The 21,622-nt window shown below is 39.1% G+C and overlaps 1 protein-coding gene across 1 annotated transcript; it reads right to left on the minus strand.

Moving 5' to 3' along the window:
• Nucleotides 1-5,108: 5,108 nt before the first annotated feature.
• On the minus strand, nt 5,109-7,400 carry HSPA2 (heat shock protein family A (Hsp70) member 2; the record flags this gene model as incomplete). The annotated part of the gene is made up of 1 exon (XM_082833403.1): nt 5,109-7,400. The coding sequence occupies one exon, from the start codon at nt 7,398-7,400 to the stop codon at nt 5,484-5,486; it is 1,917 nt and encodes a 638-aa protein (XP_082689529.1). The 3' UTR covers nt 5,109-5,483.
• Between the last annotated feature and the right edge of the window lie 14,222 nt (nt 7,401-21,622).

A 21,622-nucleotide genomic window follows, 5' to 3' on the forward strand; every position in this document is an offset into this window, starting at 1 on the left:
GCTGACACCTTTGGCTGCTGTGGCTCCCTAGCGTCTCACAGCAAAGCTGCACCGGGGTTCCTTCTTTAGAGGTCAGTTCTTCGTGCCTTCCCTCCGAGAAGTCAACTGCGTCACTGTTTTTTTATTTTTAATTAGAATAACTTTTTTTTTTTGGAGTGGACAGAGCAAGCTCCTATTCCAACTCCCTGCTCCAAAAATCCACTTAGTATGTTATCCTCAGATAGAAGATGTATCAGATATTAACTAATAAGAACAGATACTACACTTGATCTTAGCCAAAAGGTCTTCAGTTCCTTAGGGAAGCTTCCCCTTTGTTCCAAAGTTTAATAGCACTAAATGAAGTTCAAATCCAGGTTAGAAAAATAAAAACAAATAAAATAAAATATAAAACATACAGGTTGGGACTAGGTTAATTTAGGGCGGGGCATGGCAGGAGGGGAGCAAGGGAGGAAATAAGGTTTTCAAAACTGGGTTCTGCTGCATAGCTAGATGTGGAACCCATTTGAAGATATCCAGATGAGGGGTTTATGAGGCTCTTTAAGGAGTAATGTGTGTAACGCATCACCCTGAGTAAGTACTCAAAATTAGTGTCTCTCAAAGCAGAGAAACTTGCTTTGTATCAACGGGTTTTCAACTGATATTTCTGTATTTACACTTTTCAAATCATGTGTCTTGTAATTTCTTCTTGCAACTGAGTTGATATGCAGATTGTTTGGTATTGTTTTCCTTCCATCACTGATGTAAGCAATGCTAGATGACACTACATGACTGGGAATGCCTAATACATTCTGCTTTTGTTTTATCCCCACAGCTTAATTAGCGTTAAAGAGATGGTTACTAAATAGTGATTGTATACTCACATAAACTTTAAAAACATAGCAATAGATATCCCACTGCTTCCCCTTCCCTCCATCCTCCCAGTCTCACTACTTGGTAACACACAATCACTGGTCACAGTGGTATAAAATTGTAATCACCTAGATTCATGTTCCACTCACTTGAGTCCACTGCTGGTAGCTGTTCTGGTTGGCTCAGATATAAGGAAACCCACCTGTACGCTGGCAGTGCTGCTTTCAGGCTGTAGCCTTAGAGGCTGGCTTATTACAAGATGACTCACTTAAAAAGAATTTAGCAAAATATCCCAATCACCAAAAGCTTTTCTCCAAGCAGGGTATTTAACTTTGGGTGGGAAGAGGAGAAATGATGAGTTGAAGCTCCAGAAAGGACTGAGAGAGACCAAGGACTCTGGATGGTACTCATTCCCCACACTTCCAGGCAACTTCTTCAGTTATCTCAGTGAGTGAAGAAATGCTAATAGAAAACCAAAGATCTTTTATACCTTACCATGTTTAACTTTAGGCTGTCTAAAATACAAAACTAAGGTAAAAATAAAAGCGTTGAGAACTCAGAACAATGACCTACAGAGAAGTTACATGACAAGTTATGTCACATGTGGTAGAGGGACATAATATTTAAAGGAAAGCCTCGATAACTCTTAAGGAACAATCTTATATTTCTGTATCACTAGGCCCTAACAAAAGAGGGAATAAAAAATTGTTTTTATGGCTTTAAATCATTATTTATTTTAAAAGTGACCCACTCATTTCTTAGGTTAGATTTTTCACCAGTTAGGTTTTTTGTTAAATGGCATGAGAAACTCACAACCTAAAATGGAAATATAATTTTCTTTAAAAAAAAAAACCAAACAATTCATGATGCTATAAAGTAGGGATAAAGGTGCCATCTAAATATTTAATAATTTCAAGTGTCCTGTGAGGGAAAGTTGTTTTTTTTTTTTTTTTTGCCTAGTTAAGATAAATTCCTCAAGGTCAAAGAACTCAGAGCATATGACATAGAACTAAGTTGCTGGTCTCAAATTTTAGGCCCAAGATATTAACTGGATATAATGCATGCTTATACTATGAAAAAGTCATAATGGACATATTTTCAAAGTGTTATAATTCTACTTTTAAAACGAACATGTAAGAAAACAGCAATGCCAGTATTTGAATTAGCAACTCCATTTTTGATTGCTTATTTCCCCAATCTTCAATTCACAAACATCCCTATCTATACTTAAAGGCGTGGAGGAAAAGAGTCTATGACTTCATTTGTTCTAAGGGAAAGACATTTCAACATTAAGTATTACTCTATTAAATTTTAGAAATACATATACCCTAAAATGTTTCCATCCCAAGAGCTATATCAAGAGTAAAAATGTGTATCTTTCTTTAAAGATCCATAATTTTTCTTCAAGGATTTAAATTCTGTATCTAATTTTAATGCTTAAGGATAGTTCTTCACAACAGTTTTCTCATACCTACTTACACATTATACAGAAGCAATTGAATATTCCTGTTGTTCCTTAACCTAAATATATGTATTCCCTTAGCAATTGTCTTGTGACATATGGATCTGAGATTCTTTAAAATTTCAATTCCAGTGTTCAAAAGCAAGGGAAATATACCCCACAATACAACTTTTATAAACTACATTCAACTTAAAGTAGATGAATACCTTATCATGGGCCCAGTATTTGAGCTTCATAAAAAGAAATCTTTTGATTTCATCTAGATAGCCAGGTTATATTCATGTTTAAAATTGTACATAGGATAAAGAAATTCTTAGCTCTCCTTGACATATTGAATAGGTGATACATTAAATATCCTATTATGCATGCTAAATTTAAAGATGTAAAGAGCACTAATATCTCCTAATACACAAGTCATGTGCATGAATTTCCATTACACATATCAAATTAATATGATAAAAAAATTTAGGGTAAGCTTGTTTTGAAATTTCATACAACTGAAATACTGTAAACAACCTGCTATGTCTTATTTTGACAGGTATATAGATTCATTGCCTCAAAACAGCCATTTTGTTAATCAGACATTCAGATAAGAAAAAATTAAGTCCCCGTTCTGATAAATGTACTTTTTCAATCCCTTAGCATTCTATATGTATTGCATTAGCTTTAGTCATGACCACTAGGCCCTAGCATAACATTGCTTTCAAGTTCAAGTGATGCTAATTATTCCTTAAACTGTAATGTAGCCTCATCCTAAGATCAAGTACTTTTTCCATTATCATTTGACGACAGCTGATCTAAAATCTGCTAAGGAGTTCCCAGGAGTTATCGAGTTACCAGTTTCAACTGACCCCTGGAAACACTGAACGGCTACTTAAGTGGCTTTATCTTAGCAATATTCAGATCTAGGTAAATTTGAGAAGACAGAATTAAAAACACTCAAGGCTAGGACTTTTACAAATTACTTTTCAAAATAATGGAAAATGAAGTATCTACATAGATTGATGTTAGTGTTACAGCAGGTTACCAGAGACCAGGCCAAAGAGAATACCGTTGGTCATTTTTCTGATACTTTAAAAACTAATCTCTCCCAAACTGAGGTCTAAAATGAGTCATACTAATACCAAATTGCACTTACAGAAAGACTCCATTATACTTTATATACTTTGAAGTTAGAGCAAGGGATAAACACTTTCAATAAAGGACTAATAAAAGGTTAAGAATGAGTGTTATCTCGGTAAAAACGCATGTTAAACGTCACTCTAAGGCTACTAATCACCTGATTCTGTTAGTACCAAGGTAGTTTGTCAAATATTTATACGATGCTATCTGCAGTCAATGAAACACCCTTAACTCCTCCTTGCTGAAAACTTTCCACCCTGGCATGAGCACTGAAAAACCCAAGTTATGTCCAGCTTTCAGAGTGTAAAGAACAACTACCTTTTTAAAAATGTTTATTTTGAAGCAATTTCCAACTGCCTTTTTATCTCCCCACCCCACCCAAATGAGACCTGCTAAAAAAGGAAAAAAGTATACGTAAAAAGAGTCAGCTCTTCTGTGAGAGGATCATTACTAAAGCTCAATATTTTTAGGCTGCTTTGTTCTCTCGTTTTTATATTATTTCAAAAATTAATCTCTGCATGATATGGAAGTGTCCACTACTAAATTAAAAATTAGCTTCTATAAGTCACTGTTATGAGCAACATGAAGCAAATCTACATCACTTGGAAGAAGATATTAAAATGTCTGTATGGTGAAAACACTAGGTTAACTATGCATTTTCCAATCAGCTTTTACTGAATTTCTTCCACATTCTCCTTAAAGAGAATCAATCAGAACAAAGCAGATGTGTCATTCCACTAAAATATGAACCCCCCCCCCCCCAACAAGGATATGGATTTTAAAGCTTAAGCCCAGGATAGTGGATCTCAAAGGGTTGTAATATTCCTATCTGTGACAATCTCAAATCGGAAATACTGGAAAATGGACAAGTTGTATATTGACGAAATACAGGACTATCTTGCAGTTTGTCTTTTAAAAAAGAAATATATTCTAGTCATTTAAGGCAGGTATTGAAAAGGCATTATGATTCTCAAATCAGAAGAAAAAACTATATTATCTTCCTCTAACCTGCAAGTAATTTAACTGCTGAAAACATATTCTTCTTGAATTTGCCATAAGCCCAGAAGTTGAGCTGTTTTACTAGAAAATTAAAGTTAACAAATTTGACTAAATTTGGAGTCAGTATTAAGTGGCTTTAACGTTTGCCTGCTGGATCTTGTTTCAGGCACCTGTATATTGCAGAAAGCAACTTGTTTCATACTATGTTGGGCTATTATCAGAAGACAACACCTGCCCCAGCTTTCGTTTAGAGAAAGAATCTTTGTGTACTTAACCCTGGAACATACCTTGTATTCTGTTGGAATATTCAGGTGGATTTTCACTTGAATACTTAAGCAAAGCCTTAGGAGTTTGGGTATACTGTCAGACCCCAGTCTGGTTTCTGTACTAAAAGGGGGGAAAACGTTTACCCAGATCTTTTCCCCTTAAGTTGCTGGTAATTCAAAGCAGGAACCTCATCAGAAAATTAGGCAACACTGAGTTAGATAAATTTCATCTTCTACTAATATCTTAGTTAAAGACTAACATGGGTAAAACAGTAAGAAGGGAAAATTGAAAACTCCAACACAATAATTTTTAGATCAATTTCAGCTTTACTTTTAAATTTGTACTTATGCATTTGTTTATAAAAAGTATGCCTGTCCTTAACATTACTGCAATGTTCACTTTCCTCTTAAAGTAGTACATAAAAATAAACAATTCAAGCTTCTGTATATTTTATTGTTACCAAGCTTCCACAGAACATGTGTGCAAACTTCAGGTTTCCCATCTCAAAACTCCATGTACAAACTAAGCTAACCAAAAACGCTCAAGTCAGCAAATATGCAAAATGCATTAAAGAGAAACCTCAAATAATGTTTTTAAAAGCCAAACTTTAGAACTAACCTTTTATAATTAAACTAAGTTGTTGCACCTTTCCTTTCATATGCATACACCGGGCTAAACACTTCCAACAATAGATCTCCTACTTGGCACAAGGACATTTCAAAGAAAAAACAAAAACAAAAGGAAAAAGAAAGGAAAAGAGGTTTACGCTGACTCGAGTCCAAGTTTAGTCCACTTCCTCGATGGTCGGTCCCCCGGAGACTCCTGAACCACCGCTGCCGCCGCCGCCAGGGCCGCCTTGGTAAAGTTTGCTGATGATGGGGTTGCAAACTCTTTCGAGCTCTTTCTGCTTGTGTTCATACTCATCTTTTTCCGCCATCTGGTTTCGGTCAAGCCAGTTGATCACCTCCTGACACTTGTCGAGGACCTTGCTTCTGTCCTGTTCGCTAATCTTGCCCCTCAGTTTCTCGTCTTCCACCGTCTGCTTGATGTTGTAGGTATAGGACTCCACGGCGTTTTTGGCGGCCACTCGGTCGCGATTGGCCTCATCTTCCGACTTGTACCGCTCCGCCTCCTGCACCATCCGGTCAATGTCGTCCTTGCTCAGACGACCCTTGTCGTTGGTAATGGTGATTTTGTTTTCTTTACCGGTGCTCTTGTCGGCGGCGGTGACGTTGAGGATGCCATTGGCGTCAATGTCGAAGGTGACCTCGATCTGGGGGACCCCGCGGGGCGCCGGGGGAATCCCGGTCAGGTCGAACTTGCCTAGCAGGTTATTGTCCTTTGTCATGGCCCGTTCGCCCTCGTACACCTGCACCAGCACGCTGCTCTGGTTGTCTGAGTAGGTGGTGAAGGTCTGCGTCTGCTTGGTGGGGATCGTGGTGTTCCTCTTGATGAGTGGAGTCATGACGCCGCCAGCCGTCTCAATGCCCAGCGACAACGGGGTCACGTCGAGTAGCAGCAGGTCCTGCACGTTCTCTGACTTGTCCCCGATGAGAATGGCCGCCTGCACCGCGGCTCCGTAGGCCACCGCCTCGTCAGGGTTGATGCTCTTGTTCAGCTCCTTGCCATTGAAGAAATCCTGCAGCAGCTTCTGGATCTTGGGGATGCGAGTGGAGCCGCCCACCAGCACGATCTCCTGGATCTGGCCCTTGTCCAGCTTGGCGTCGCGCAGCGCCTTCTCCACCGGCTCGAGGGTCCCGCGGAACAGGTCGGCGTTGAGCTCCTCGAAGCGGGCACGGGTGATGGACGTGTAGAAATCCACGCCTTCGTAGAGCGAGTCGATCTCGATGCTCGCCTGAGTGGACGAGCTCAGGGTGCGCTTGGCTCGCTCGCAGGCGGTGCGGAGTCGCCGCACGGCGCGCTTGTTGGGTGCAATGTCCTTCTTGTACTTGCGCTTGAACTCCTCCGCCAGGTGGCTCACCATGCGGTTATCGAAGTCCTCACCGCCCAGGTGCGTGTCGCCAGCCGTGGACTTCACCTCGAAGATGCCGTCCTCGATGGTCAGGATGGACACGTCGAAGGTGCCTCCGCCCAGGTCGAAGATGAGCACGTTCTTCTCGCCGCCCGCGGAGCCCTTCTTGTCCAGGCCGTAGGCGATGGCCGCCGCCGTGGGCTCGTTGATGATGCGCAGCACGTTGAGGCCCGTAATGGTGCCCGCGTCCTTGGTGGCCTGGCGCTGCGAGTCATTGAAATAGGCCGGGACGGTGATGACCGCGTTCTTCACCTTGCCCCCCAGGTAGGCTTCGGCGATCTCCTTCATCTTAGTGAGGACCATGGAGGAGATCTCCTCCGGGAAGAAGGTCTTGATCTCTCCCTTGTACTCAACCTGCACTTTGGGCTTCCCTCCCTCGCTCACCACCCGGAATGGCCAGTGCTTCATGTCCGACTGCACTGTGGCGTCCTCGAACTTCCGACCGATCAGCCTCTTGGCATCGAAGATGGTGTTGGTGGGGTTCATGGCCACCTGGTTCTTGGCGGCGTCCCCGATAAGGCGCTCGCTGTCGGTGAAGGCCACGTAGCTAGGGGTGGTGCGGTTGCCCTGGTCGTTGGCAATGATCTCCACCTTGCCATGTTGGAAGACCCCCACGCACGAGTAGGTGGTGCCCAGGTCGATGCCGATAGCCGGGCCGCGGGCAGACATTCTGACTGAGACAGGCAAGCGACGTTAGACGACAACACCTAGGGCAGAAAATCCGCGGCCTCAAGTAACGGTCGCCTCGCACCAAGCACAGTGAGAGTAACAACCGTCTCCCTCTCCCTTCGCTCGGCTCCCCACTCTTATAGTCGCCTCCCTGCCGCCTTCAGAGCCAATCCGCTCTCGGGACCGCCCGCCACAGGCTTGCCTGGGCCGGAGTGACCCGCCTGCGGCCCAACAGACTTCTAGATGGGTGAGGGGCGGGACTACGGCCCGCGCGAGGATGCGACGGGCGGACGTTATGCAAGTGAGGCTCCGCCCACGCGCCCCAGGTGGCCAGTTGCCTCCGAGGCTCACTAGCAACCGGCGGCTTGGGGGCTTTAGGCTCGCGCCCCACGCGTTTTCGCGATCTTCGCCTTTCCTAAGGCGGGATTCGTCGACGTCCGTTGGATTGGCAGGACACGCGGCCAATAAGCAGAGCGGACTCCCAAGTAGGGTGGGGAAGGAAGTGCTGGGGCGTGGCGCCGGGAGGAGGCGCGGAAGGGGAGCGCCGAGAGGGGAGCTACTTCGGCCCATCGTTCAGTTCTTAAGGCCTGAAATGCCGTCCAGTTCCTAGTGTGTCCACCAACCTAGCTCGTAGGGGCGGGGTAATTCATTCTGAGTTGGTGGCCAGTAGGAACTAGGGCCAGAGCAGGCATTTTTCTTCCGCCGGCGCGTGGGCGTTGGCTTGGCTTGGCCTGGGCGTGAGGGCCGCTCTTGACCCCTGGGAGGAGCGGGCGTAGGGGGGTTAGACAAAGAGAAATGACGCGGAAGTTCCTAGGCTGGGCCGTCGGCCTCCTGGAATTTAATTTTGCGTGCTTCGCAGCGTCTCAGTGGGTGTGAACGCTGGATAAAAACTGCCTGGCGGGCGGGGACAGCAGGAGCCCGGGAGAGCGCCCGGAGTGGCCGACCGTTTTTCCGCGCCGCGCGCGAGGCGGCCTGCAGCGTGGGAGACGAGATAGGTTGCAACTCGTCTTCCCCAAAGTGTAAACTTTCTCGACCTCGCTTTCCGTTTTCCCAGCTTGTCCTGCGACTTAAGCTTCCTAGTATCACCTCCCTGTTCTCTCCACTGCTTTCTTTATTTTCCGTTTCAAGTGCTTTAAACGCCGCTTTGAGTTCTTCACGAGGAAGTCTATAGTCAAAACCCACACTTTGAAGTACCATAAAATAACCCAGCCTCAACGCCTCTCACGATTCTCTCAACCCCAGGTTAAGCACGCGCGATCATGTTTATGACTGAGTTATGTTTATGAATGAGCTCAACCGAGTGAGTTTATTTTCTTTAGCTATGCTGAAGTTACACTAGAGGCGTAAACTCTTCAGAGAAGGTAGATGAAAAGGAGCGCAACTTATTCTATAACGTTTAAGAGTAATATATGGGGCTTCCCTGGTGGCGCAATGGTTGAGAATCTGCCTGCCAATGCAGGGGACACGGGTTCGAGCCCTGGTCTGGGAGGATCCCACATGCCGCGGAGCTACTAGCCCTGTGAGCCACAGTTACTGAGCCTGCGCATCTGGAGCCTGTGCTCTGCAACAAGAGAGGCCGCGATAGTGAGAGGCCCACGCACCACGTTGAGGAGTGGCCCCCACTTGCTGCAACTAGAGAAAGCCCTCGCACAGAAACGAAGAGCCAACACAGCCATAAATAAATAAATAAATAAAAATTTTTTTTTTAAAAAGGCAAAATTCCAAAAAACAAAAAAAGTAATATATGGGAGTAGGTCTGGAGGTATTGTCTGGCACCAAGTGATAGGTGGTAGAAGCAGTCTCCTATAAGTGGGCTCTGGAAGGAGGACAGTAACAAAACAGCGATAACCCTTCACATTATGTGGGGAAGTTGGAGACAGTCATTCAGTTAGCTTTAAGAAGTCCCAGGATGTGAGGTAAAAGACAAATGCAAAAATAATCTGTCTTTATGAGGTTGAAAGCCCAATAAATAGATAAAAATAATTCGAGGGGCTTCCCTGGTGGCGCAAGTGGTTGGGAGTCCGCCTGCCGATGCAGGGGACGCGGGTTCGTTCCCCGGTCCGGGAAGATCCCACATGCCACGGAGCGGCTTGGCGCGTGAGCCATGGCCGCTGAGCCTGCGCGTCCGGAGCCTGTGCTCCGCAACGGGAGAGGCCACAGCAGTGAGAGGTCCGCGTACTGAAAAAAAAAAAAAAAAAAAATTCGAGAGAAGTGCTATAGGGAACACAGAGGCGGGGGCACATCCAGACAGGGTAAAGTATGTTCCTGAGGGCTTCCTGGAAGAGGTGACATGCCTGAGCCAGGTGCTGACCTTTGCCATTCTTTGCATAGGTTGTAGCATGGGTAAAGATGAGAGCGGCGTGTGCTGGCGGCAACTACAAGTTCAGTGCGGAAGATTAGTGTCACTACATGGCGAGGGATACGAACCAGAAACAGTCTCTTCAGGAGGACAAGATACATTTAAAAGCTTTATGTGCCGTGATATTTTTCCTGAGGCTGTGGGAAGGGGAAACTCCTTTGAAGGAGGCTAATGTATAGTTAATATCAAAGTTGTTTGGGACAGTGCTCGAGAAAAGTTTTTGTCTGAGAGACACAAAAGTTATCTGTGACCAAAAAGTAATGTTGACAGAATCCAATTAAGTCAATCAATGGACATTTAAGTTTCTTTTATCCAGTTGTGTATGTAATTTCCAATTTTTAAAAACATGTATTAATTTGTAAATCTCATTTCACAATTCACATCTCTTTTTCCACGAAAGCAGTTAAGGAAAAAATTTGAACCAGGAAAACTTTTTTTTTTTAATTAGGAAAACAAAGACCAAACCAAAAAGTTTCTACTGAAGTTGCCTTAAATTTTGAGTACAGATTTCTTGATTTTATTCTTAGAAATTCTTGTCTTTTGTGTAGTTAAAAAAGGGAGTGGAGGGAATTAGTGGGCTGGAGAGCAATACAAATTCTTTGTAGAACTAATGATATGATGTAATTTAGGGACAGGGTCCCAACTACAACTGAAAGCAGAAGAGAATTGTGAGAAACACAATCTCTTCAGATCTCTTGTGTTCAGACAGTCCTCACACACTTACCTCAAGCAAAGCAAGATTGCAAAAAAGCAGACATGCCAGTTCTTAACGCAAACACTAAAATTACAGCTTCAGAAGGGAGAGGTTCTTTTGTATAGTAACTATGTCCTGTATGCACAGTTATTGCAAACAAATCTTGCAATCTACCACATTCATCTTTTTTTAAATTTATTTTATTTATTTTTGGTTGCATCGGGTCTTCGTTGCGGTGCACGGGCTTCTCATTGCAGTGGCTTGTCTTGTTGCGGAGCACGGGCTCTAGGTGCGTGGGCTTCAGTAGTTGTGGCACGTGGGCTCAGTAGTTGTGGCTCGCAGGCTCTAGAGCACAGGGTCTGTGTCCAGTAGCTGTGACACACGGGCTTAGTTGCTCCGTGGCATGTGGGATCTTCCTGGACCAGGGCTTGAACCCGTGTCTCCTGCATTGGCAGGCGGATTCTTAACCACTGTGCCACCAGGGAAGTTCCACATTCATCTTTAACACAGCTTTCTGAAACCAGAGTAGCAATTTTATCTGTATTTTCATTAGGTATATGTATTTTTTCTGCTGTAACTTTTCACCTAGTAAATTGATATTTCATAAGTTTCATACTTTAAATAGCATCCTGAGCTTTTCTCAAAAAGACAGTATTTGCATTTTTATTTCCTATGAAATAAACTTTTACAGTCCTAGAACATTATCATATACTGACCATTCTTGGAGTTTTTATATTTTTCCTTATTTGTATTGATTTTTTAAAAATGTTCTTTTCTATTTGATGATTGTGGCTCATAATTCATTAAACATGTAGCCCATTAAAAATGGTCAAATTAGCAAATTTATGATCCAGTGAAATTCATCAATGCCAGTAATGGTGCGGCAAAACAGGTAAACCCTACTGGTGGGAATGTAAAATAGTACAATCTTTCTGGAGGGCAATGTGACAATATTTTTTCTTTACCTTAAGTATGATCATACCCTTCATTCAGCATTACTCTGTGGGATTTATCCTAAGGAAATAATAGAACATGCAGGTATATTATTTATGATAACAATGATAAAAGAGAAATGGCTTAAATATCTGACAATAAGAAAATGATTTTTTGAATTATAGTCATGGATTATTATGTAGCCCTAAAAATTGTTTACAAGATTTTTAATGATATGGGAAAATGTTCTTGGTATAATAAAGGGGAAAAATAAGATACAAGTCTTTTGTATATTCTTTTTTTTTTTTTTTTTTTGGCTTTTGTATATTCTTATCCGATATGTAGGATAATCATATATATGAAAATTGCATAAAAATGGTTATCTTTAGAGGGTAGGATTATCAGTAATTTTTCTAAATTTTCTTGTACTTTTACAATTGATTTTTCAAGCTTGACTATTAACATTCAACTGAAAGTTTGCTAATCCTACTATTTACATAGAAATTACTACTGATTTTCAACAGGTGTAATCTGACAGATTATAAATACTAGGGTGTTTCGAAATATTTTTAAAATCCAAGGACTGAGATTTTATACAGTCTAGAAAAAGCAAGAGCTTTAATATGTATCAAATTTTCTCTGATTAATTCCCCAAACCCAGAAGAGTACCTGGAAAACAGTAGTAATTTACTAGCTCAATGTTTATTAAAAGTGACCTGAGGCATATTATTTAACAAAAAAAACCCTGGAAATAATAACTTGTTTTTTCCTGTATAAAAGGAAGGTTCTCTGCCTACCTCTTATATTTCTGAACTAAATAATACTGCAGAGACCAAAAGTTGAAACAAATTTACATCTGAAAATATTTGTACCTAGATATACAAAGATGAATAAGATGAGGTCTAAAACTGTGTGCTTGGGTAGTCAGGCCTGCCCTAAGGAGACTAAGTGAGCAAGAATACATTTTTCTCCAGAATTACTAGGAAAAAAATTTACAGATTTTCTGGAACCCTCTCAATCCCTACCCAGGCACAACCTTCATAAAGGTTGTGGATTGTTTTGAAGAGGTAATGTTGGCCTGAAGAGAAGGTGGAGTCAGTAGCAGCCTATAATTTGAGGGCCTATCAGCAAACTGGAGTTCAACTATTACATTTAAGATCTCTATAAATACTACAATTTTATAATTCTTTGGATGTACCTTGTCCCCAAACATTTCTCCAGTCACCTGTCACTCTAGGAAAAATTTCACCATCTGTTTCTTTGAGTCTTAAGAAACTCAGTCTTTGAAAGTTCTAATTGAACTGTAGGTACACAGTAGCCTGGGGTAGGACACTACCATGCTTAGCCTTGTATGGCTAAGCGTGGTAGTGTTTCTATGGAAGGCTAAGCGTCTCAAACCTGGAAGAGAAGCTTTTCCAGAAAAGAAGTGAATCTGTGCAAAAGCAGACAAACTATACCTTCTTCAGTTTTGTAGAGTGCTAATCTCGAGGACAGACTCTTGTGGAATAGTCTGAAATAATCTGAAAGAAGTGAAGCTGTTGTCTTACAAGTGGAGACTAAGATTCAACATGCCATTATTGCTAATGCTTATTAACTTCTGTGAAATTATGGCAATTATCTTTCAGGACTTACCTGAAATGAAGAGAAAACTCATTGCTTATCACTTGAAAAAAGAAAAACAATGTCTTAAACTGAAAATGAACAAAATGAATTATATCGGTAAGGAAGTTATTTCTCTGAATAAATTATTTTGAGAAATGGATTAACCCTCTAAAAGAACTAAATACTATGTCAGTGGATTTTTATAAATAATTATCTATTTTTATATTATGAGGAAACCTAATTTGTTGCCGTTTGTGTTTGCTCTGAGATAGTACTTTTCTAGTCATTCTATATTGAAAGAAACCAGGATTTGGAAATAAGAATTTTAGTTAATCTTTGTGCACTTCATAAGCTGCTCAGAAATACCATAATTAGCTATATCAAATACTTTATTATTTTGGTATTATAGAATGAAAAGGATTGATAACTTTTCAATCAAATAATTTTTTTAAAAGAGCCAGGTTGGAAAAGTACAGTATAAATAAAAGTAATATACAGACATTTTAACTTCTGGACATAGAGGAGGAAATTTTATTAGGTAAAGCAATGGATTAAAAAATGTAACAAAAATTCTCTATGTAACCCAGTAACTCCATTTTATACTAATATACAGAAAATAATCACATTATGAAATGCATTTATATCACTTATAATTACTGTAATTCATTACATTTGTAGTTTAGTACAGTCAGAATTTAAGCCATATTTCTTTTGTAAATCTAATTCCACCAGTAAATCAAAAAGTAACTGTTGAGTTTCTACTATATTGATCTGGCACCTTTAATAATTGATAGTATTCATTTTTACTGTTTCCTATTTATTTGTTAGAAGTCTGCAGTTCTATATGCTTCTTCATGTTTCTAGATGACTAGCTATAGTTTTTGTTTTTGTTTTAGACTCTAACACTTTAAGCTTATTTGTTATATTTCTCTTAAAGCAGGTGAATTCATATGAATTTGAAGTCTTTAGTGGATTTCTCAGCTCCCTTTTCACCCCTGTACCCATTATCACATTCTAATTAACTCTTTCTGATTTTTTGTTAGTCTAATTATTAGAATGAATAGTCGTGTTATTCCTACTTTATAGCTAGAGATGTTAATTGACTTAAATTCTTCATCTGCTATTATATATACTCTAAGATAGATCTCTTTGTGTAACTCCTTATTATAACATTTGAAACATAGGCATAAAAACAAAATAAACATTTCTGAAAATATATAACATCTTGATATTGCAGAAGAAACAATAATAATAATATTGATGATGATATTGAGTTGGGTATGCAGTTAACCAAAACTACAAATATACTCACAATATGGAAATAATATGGCTATAAGATTCATATGGTTGAGAAATGTGTATCTATCTATCTTCAGGTTAAAATATCATCAAACATTTCATTTTCCCATGAAAGGTTTTTTAAACATGTTAACCATTGTTTCATTCAATACTTAGTTGAATTTTATCTTGAAATTTTAAAGCTGAGAAGCATGGTATTTTATATCAATACTAAGAAAAATGTTTAACAGAAGCTTATTCTGCCTTTTTAGGTTACATTGCTAAGTTGAGAAGAAAATAATGTGTCTTAAGATATATTCTTCTTGGTTGTCTGTGGTTTGTGAAAATATACCACTGTTGAAATAATACCACTTCTGTTTTTCCTTCAAGTAACAGACTTAAAAGGGAGCCTCGTTAATATTAATAATCAAGTTTGTGACTGGTATATACAGTGAAAAAAGAAGAAAGGCAAATGTTACATTACAGTAAGCAATAACTAGATTATCTTTTCTTGGTAAAATATTGGTCTTACATGATTTTTTCTCTGTACCCACATCTTTTTTTTTTTTTTTGCCGTACGCGGGCCTCTCACTGTTGTGGCCTCTCCCGTTGAAGAGCAACAGGCTCTGGACGCGCAGGCTCAGCGGCCATGGCTCACGGGCGCAGCCGCTCCGCGGCATGTGTGATCTTCCCGGACCGGGGCACGAACCCGTGTCCCCTGCAACGGCAGGCGGACTCTCAACCACTGTGCCACCAGGGAAGCCCATCTTTTTTTTCTTAAGATTATTTTTGATGTGGGCCATTTTTTTTGGAAGTCTTTATTGAATTTTGTAACAATATTGCTTCCGTTTTTATGTCTTGGGTTTTTGGCCGCGAGGCATGTGGGATACTAGCTCCCCAACCAGGGATCGAACCTGCACCCCCCCTGCATTGGAGAGTAATGTCCAACCACTGGACCGCCAGGGAAGTCCCCACATCTTTTTATTTATACTCTAAGCTACAGATTTTGGGGTGAAATTTTTGAAACTACATTTCATGATATATAAACTGTAATTCCATTTAAGTTTAGAGTTATATGCGTTTACACAGATATGTGATTACCTCACTTTATAATGTATTTATAGTAGCCTAGCAAGCCCTTTTCTTTTAGGAGGGATTCTTGAAGAAAATTAGTATATAGAGTTTTATTTTAGTGTAGCTTTAACCACTGATGTTGTATGAATATTCTAGTTACTTTTCTTTAGCTGATTTTTCACAAATAACAGGAGAGTCACCATGAATCGATTTTGTCACAACAAAGTGATCCCAAAGTAATCTTTACTGAGTTTTCTTGGATCCTTGCAACTGGAACTTTTGGGGTTGATGAGGTTTGTCAGAAGACAGAAAAGATGCTGTCACTTCAGATCTGATATTCCTGGGTCTGGACTTAAAGATTATCTGTTGAAGATTGATTCTTGCCCATGTCCTCTCCAAATTCAGATCTCACTTCTCCAGAGGTTTAGAAGGCCCTATTTGACCACTGCCACACAGAAAAAGACAAAACTCAAGAAAAATAATATTACAAGTTGACTGCTCTACAAGATACAACATAATTCTTAGGTCAGAATTTCATGACTTTTGGCACCAGGCCAGCACACTGTTACTAGAATAAAGAATGGGAGCAAAAGCACAGATCCTGGAACTTAGATCTATTTAATTTATTCCCCAATGTAACTCACTGTACCCTTTAAATATAAGGTGTTCTTTTTACCAATATAATTTTTCAGCTATTGGGGCACCTTTTTTTTTTTTTCTTACGTGAGCTAGAACAGGTAGGGCTCATAAAGATGTAACAGAAAGATAGGAGGGCAGCCAGGTGGAGGAAAGTAGGGAGGAAGGAAGCAGTTAAAAATTGTTTACTTAAAAAAAAAAGTGTTTTCATTCAACTAAAATAATTTTACAATGAACTTGTTAATAGCAAATCTCTGAATGAAACATAGATCTAACAGTTCGTATTCTTTTTACTGAGTGCCTTCAGCCATCAAGCTAACATTGTTCTTTTTCAATGTAAAGTGTTTTACACTCTGCAAATGAAAATAAAGTACACACATACACACACAAACACACACACACACACACACACACACACACACACACGAGGAAGAACTTTCCTTCAAATTCCTAAGCTGCCCCAGTGATTCTGGGTAGAATTATATTTTTCACAGCAATGATTTGCCCTAATTTTGTAAAAAGGAAATTGTCTCTTAAATATTTTTCTCCACATCAGGGAACACATAAGCATTTGAAAGAAACGATGACTTTCATAATCTGGATGTTTATATTTCTGTCATCTAAAAATGAGTTCTGCTGATTCTGATTGGTATAAGCAACTGGTTGAAGTAGAATAAAAACAACATAGTAACTTTTAAAATAAAGCTTAACTGGGATTTCATAAGCTGTCTACCTAACTATTCCTTTCTCAAATAGGTAAGTACAGAGTTATGCAAATTTTCTCAGATAAAATTATTAATATTCCTGACTCATGAAATCATGTCTTTTACATTTGTGTCATCCTTTGGCCCTAGAGTTTCCTGTAATCTTTACTTATTACAGTGGTGATTAGTACACTGATACATTTAATTCAGAGCCAAATACTGAATTGTAATCTTCACACCATCCTTTTTATCAGCAAATGAGTAAGATGATGAGTAAAATTATAAATCGCTTCCTGCCCACTAGTGATCTGTGTTGGATTCTGATAGAAAGGATGAACAATTCTGCCACTAATAATGGACCTCAATGATTTGGTTCTCCTAAAAATAGTAAGAGAGCAACTTATATGGATTTAACTTCTTAATGCTAAAGTCAACTAAGCACATGCATGTAAGTGGTATTAAATTGGTTCAAAATTAGCATGAATTTATAAGCCGCTATTGTCATTTAGTTAATATTTATATTTACCAATATTTATAGACACAAACATTCTAAACCCTTGCACTTTTGCCTCTTACCCGCATATAAATTTATAAGTGGCTAAATTTCACCTGGTCTTATTATGAGACTCTGCCCATATGTTACCAAGGAATAGGTCCTTGAGTTTGATAGAAGGCAATGAAAGTGGGCCACCTAAGTGATTATATAAATATTATCTATGGAATCTTCACCATTTATTCTTCTATTTTCACTTCAAAAAAAATAACATTTGGCAGTTGGTAGAGAGATCATTAAAGTAGTAGACTTAACATAGTAATAGTAAAACCTATTGTATATGTTTTAGAAATCAGGCAATAGATGCATGAAATTAAAATCAGATTAGATTGGGAGGGGCGTTGTTTCACTTAAACCATTAGGCTATTCATTGCTTAAAGGTTTGCTGCTAGGTTAGGGTGGATATTCAACTGTTGTTTCCTGAAATTTCATTTCTTTTACAAGTAACATTGTTAAGTTTACACTAGAAATACATAGGTATTTTTGGTAAATTGAATTATAAATGGCTAGAATAACCAACTTTTATTTTTAGACAAACTTAGATTGCTCTATAAACTTTAATCAATTACAATATGGTAATTAAGTATTTTGTTTTGTTTTTTAGCCAAACAAATGAAAAATTTCTTATCCACATCATCTGTTAAGGCAAAAAGAGGAAAACTGATTACTCTGGGGTCCTGATTTTTTGCGGGAAGATTTTCAAATGATTTGAGTTAGTCTACTTATCAGTCTCATAACTGATAAAAGGAAATGGTGACTGGTGGGAGAGATTAAAACATAAAGATCGGGAATAGGGAAAACAGAGGGGCAAAAAGTCACAGAGGTAGAAATATAGAAGTTGAACTCAAATTAGTTTTTAGTTGAGCACCTATCATGGGCCCAGAAAAATGGCTGATATACCACTTAATGTTTTAAGTTTAAATAAAGGAAAATTAAAACATAAGAGTATTTAGTAATTATTTCTAAAGATCATTCTGAATGATCCGCTCAAATACCAATGTTTTGTTTCTGACTGGTGTATTTTCACATTATTCAACATGTTCATTAGGTACCCACTATTACCAGCTATCTTACTAAGCGCAGTAGATGACAGATGATGAACAAGGAGCACAGAGTCTCATAGAAGCTTTGTCACATGTGTTACTGAGCTGAAAAGGCCTTTCTTTGTACTTTTTGTTAGGTGGAATATGTAGCTTAGTGGTTAAGTAGGAATGTAGAATCAAATAGGCCTAGTTTCAAATTCCAGCTCTAGTATTTAGTTTCTGTGTGATCTTAGGAAAAATACTCAGTGTCTCTGAACCTCAGTCTCCCATCTGGAAAATTAGAATACTTACCTCATAAGGCTGTGAGGATTAATTAAAATTAATCTGTAAAGCGTTTAGCAGAGTACAAAGAGTGCTAATGAAATGGATGATGGGATTACTGAGAGCCCTGGGATGGATGGTTCATAGGTTTCCAAATCCGGGCCACAGCTTCAAGTTCTTAACACCAACTCTAACTCTACTTGCTTCAGTTCCCTGGCATTCACCCTGTCACCCCATTTACTGCACCTCAGGTATCAGGAGATGGGAGACATTCCACAAGGATATGTTCCCACAGTGCCTCTTGGTACCCTGGGATCTTAGGCATTATCAATGCTAGGGTGCCTTTAGAGCACAGGCTTGTATCGCTGAGAAGCATATGTTACAAAGGAGGTGGTGGTGGTGAGGAACTGATCAAAGTAGATTAATGGCAAAAAAAAGAAATGTGTAACTCATAAAACCCATTTAGAATTAATATACCAAATTGCTTTATTCTCAACTATGCGTGCACATACACACTCAGGTTTTCTCTTCTGGTTGGTACTAATTTAGTGTTTTGTTAACAACAATGACAAGTTTTATGTTTAACTTAACTGTTAGACTAGTTCTTTGGGGAATTTTCCAGAGATCTATTAAATACAGAAGTTCCTTAACTAGTGATATAGAGGAACAGGTATTGTTTAATCAATGAGAAAGTTGCCAACCACCATAAGCCTCTTTTCCCACTTGTTTTAGAATATAAACTTTGGTATATTATTTCACATATTTATGCATATCCTTGGCATGTTCATAAAATTTGTTTCATTAGGCATTCTGTAGCTCTAATTGAATTAGTTTAGTCAAATTGTTTGAACCTATCAAATAACTTCCATTCTACTCACCTCACCTAGAAAACTTCAAATGTTTATTTTTTTATTCAATTTTTATACCTTGTTGATATTTTTGTTCTCAACTACAGTACTTAAGTACGATTTTTACTTAGTCTATTATTTTTCCTTTTAATTGGTGCTGACTACTCTAGAAAGCTCTGTCCTTATTTTATTTTTTTGCGGTACGCGGGCCTCTCACAGCTGTGGCCTCTTCCGTTGCGGAGCACAGGCTCCGGACGCGCAGGCTCAGCAGCCATGGCTCACAGGCCTAGCCGCTCCATGGCATGTGGGATCTTCCTGGACCGGGGCACGAACCCGTGTCCCCTGCATTGGCAGGCGGACTCTCAACCACTGCGCCACCAGGGAAGCCCTGTCCTTATTTTAATTCTTTAATTTTTATATCTAGCCCCTGGAATCCTTATGTTCTTTTTTCTAATTTTTGTTCATACTCAAACTTCATGCATTAAAAATTAGCCATGTACCATTTTACTCACGTGAGTCATTTCGCTGAATATTTTTACTTTAAAAATATGGGAGAGATTAAGACAAATTTCTGAGTTGTAATCCACTACTGCTTTAGTTGTGCTTTATTAATCTCTCAGATTCTTAGTCCTGTTTACTAAAAAGTTATAAACATCTGAGCTGCACTGTAATTGGTGCCGAGCTTGTTAAGCACTGACTCCATTCCTCCAGGATTTCTGTTGGAGTAGAAAAGGCCCTTTAAGCAAGACTGTATGTGAGACAAAAAGGGAAACAAGATTCCACATACATCTATCTAGATTTCCCCTTCATTTTCAGATTTGGAGGCTAATCACATAAATTATAAAGGCAGGAGGAGGAGGCAACTTCCACAACCTTGATTCATTGCCTTCACAGCACTGGAGGGCAAGAAGCAATAGTAAGTAGGTACAGCTCTGTAGCTCCACCGCGGGAGAGAGAGGAAAGAAGTGAGAGGAAACAGGGCTGGAGAGAGGTGTTGGATAGTTTTAATTCCCCCTAGTTTTAAAAGGCAAGTAGTCTTTAAATGAACTCTTTGCCTTAATAAGGAAAATTTTTCCTTAATAAGGAAAAATTGTACATTATACTCAAAGAAGCTTGTGCTGCTGTAGCTAGTTGCAAAACAAAACAAAAGGTGTGTGTGTCCTGTAACATGAAACTGGGAGAAAACACATCGTGAGGTATGGCTTTCTGAAACTATAAACACCTCAGTTATGTAAAATTAGAGATTATGTTTAATGTTTATATATTTGCTTGCTAATTCTTGGCTGTTAGTATGTGTCTAAAACTAAACCCCCTTTCCTAATGGATTAAACAATCCTTTTTACAGAGTGGTAGTATTTAGAAAGACCCCTGTTCTTTAATGGTGGGGAAGCCATTGCAATAGAGGTTTTGAAGAGGGTCATGGAAAAAAGTGGTCCCAAAGAAAATGATGTCCGCTAAGATGCTATATAGTTTGGAAATTTGTTTTGAGTCGATATTCTCTCTTTACTCTCTGATGGTCTCTGGGTTAGTTACAGAACTCTTATTAGGTTCCTATCAGTAATATATATACCATATTTCATTTAAAGTTGTATTTCAGATCTAATTACTTGATAAACTATTGTATCCAAGACTAAGATGAATCAATTTTCTTGCTTTTTCTACAATATGGCTTTTAAAAAATTCCTGATTTCTCATTTATCTTTTTGTGTATTTCCCCCATCTCTACTTGTTCTAATACTGCATGGCTCCTGTACTGTTTCAATTCTTAACACCTCAACGTTCCCCCACAAATCTCTGAGCTCACACTCTTTCAACTAAACCTATGCTAGTCAATATGTCTCTCAATTCTCTTGGCAACTTGTTCTTTTATGCAAATTGTATACAAAAATACGACTTGCATATCTTAAAAATGTGATGTAAACAAAAAGAACAATACCGTTAAATTACTGTTCATAATCACAAAATTATACTTTTAAATACAGGAGTTATTTAAAATCCCTTTCATTATGAGAAGGGCATTATAATGCAAATATAGGAGTTATTTAAAATCCTTTCATTATGAGAAGGGCATTATAATGCAAGTAATTCACATTAAAAGGCATTCTATTCAACAGATATGTTGATTGGTGGGCCAGTTTTGCCAGTATTTTAATTCACATGTAATTCGTGTAGACCCTGTGTCAGCAACAACTAACAGTAATACTACTTTATCTTAAAAATGATAAACTATTTCCACT

Source organism: Leucopleurus acutus (assembly GCF_964270905.1).
Source record: "Leucopleurus acutus genome assembly, chromosome: 1".
Taxonomy (NCBI): domain Eukaryota; kingdom Metazoa; phylum Chordata; class Mammalia; order Artiodactyla; family Delphinidae; genus Leucopleurus; species Leucopleurus acutus.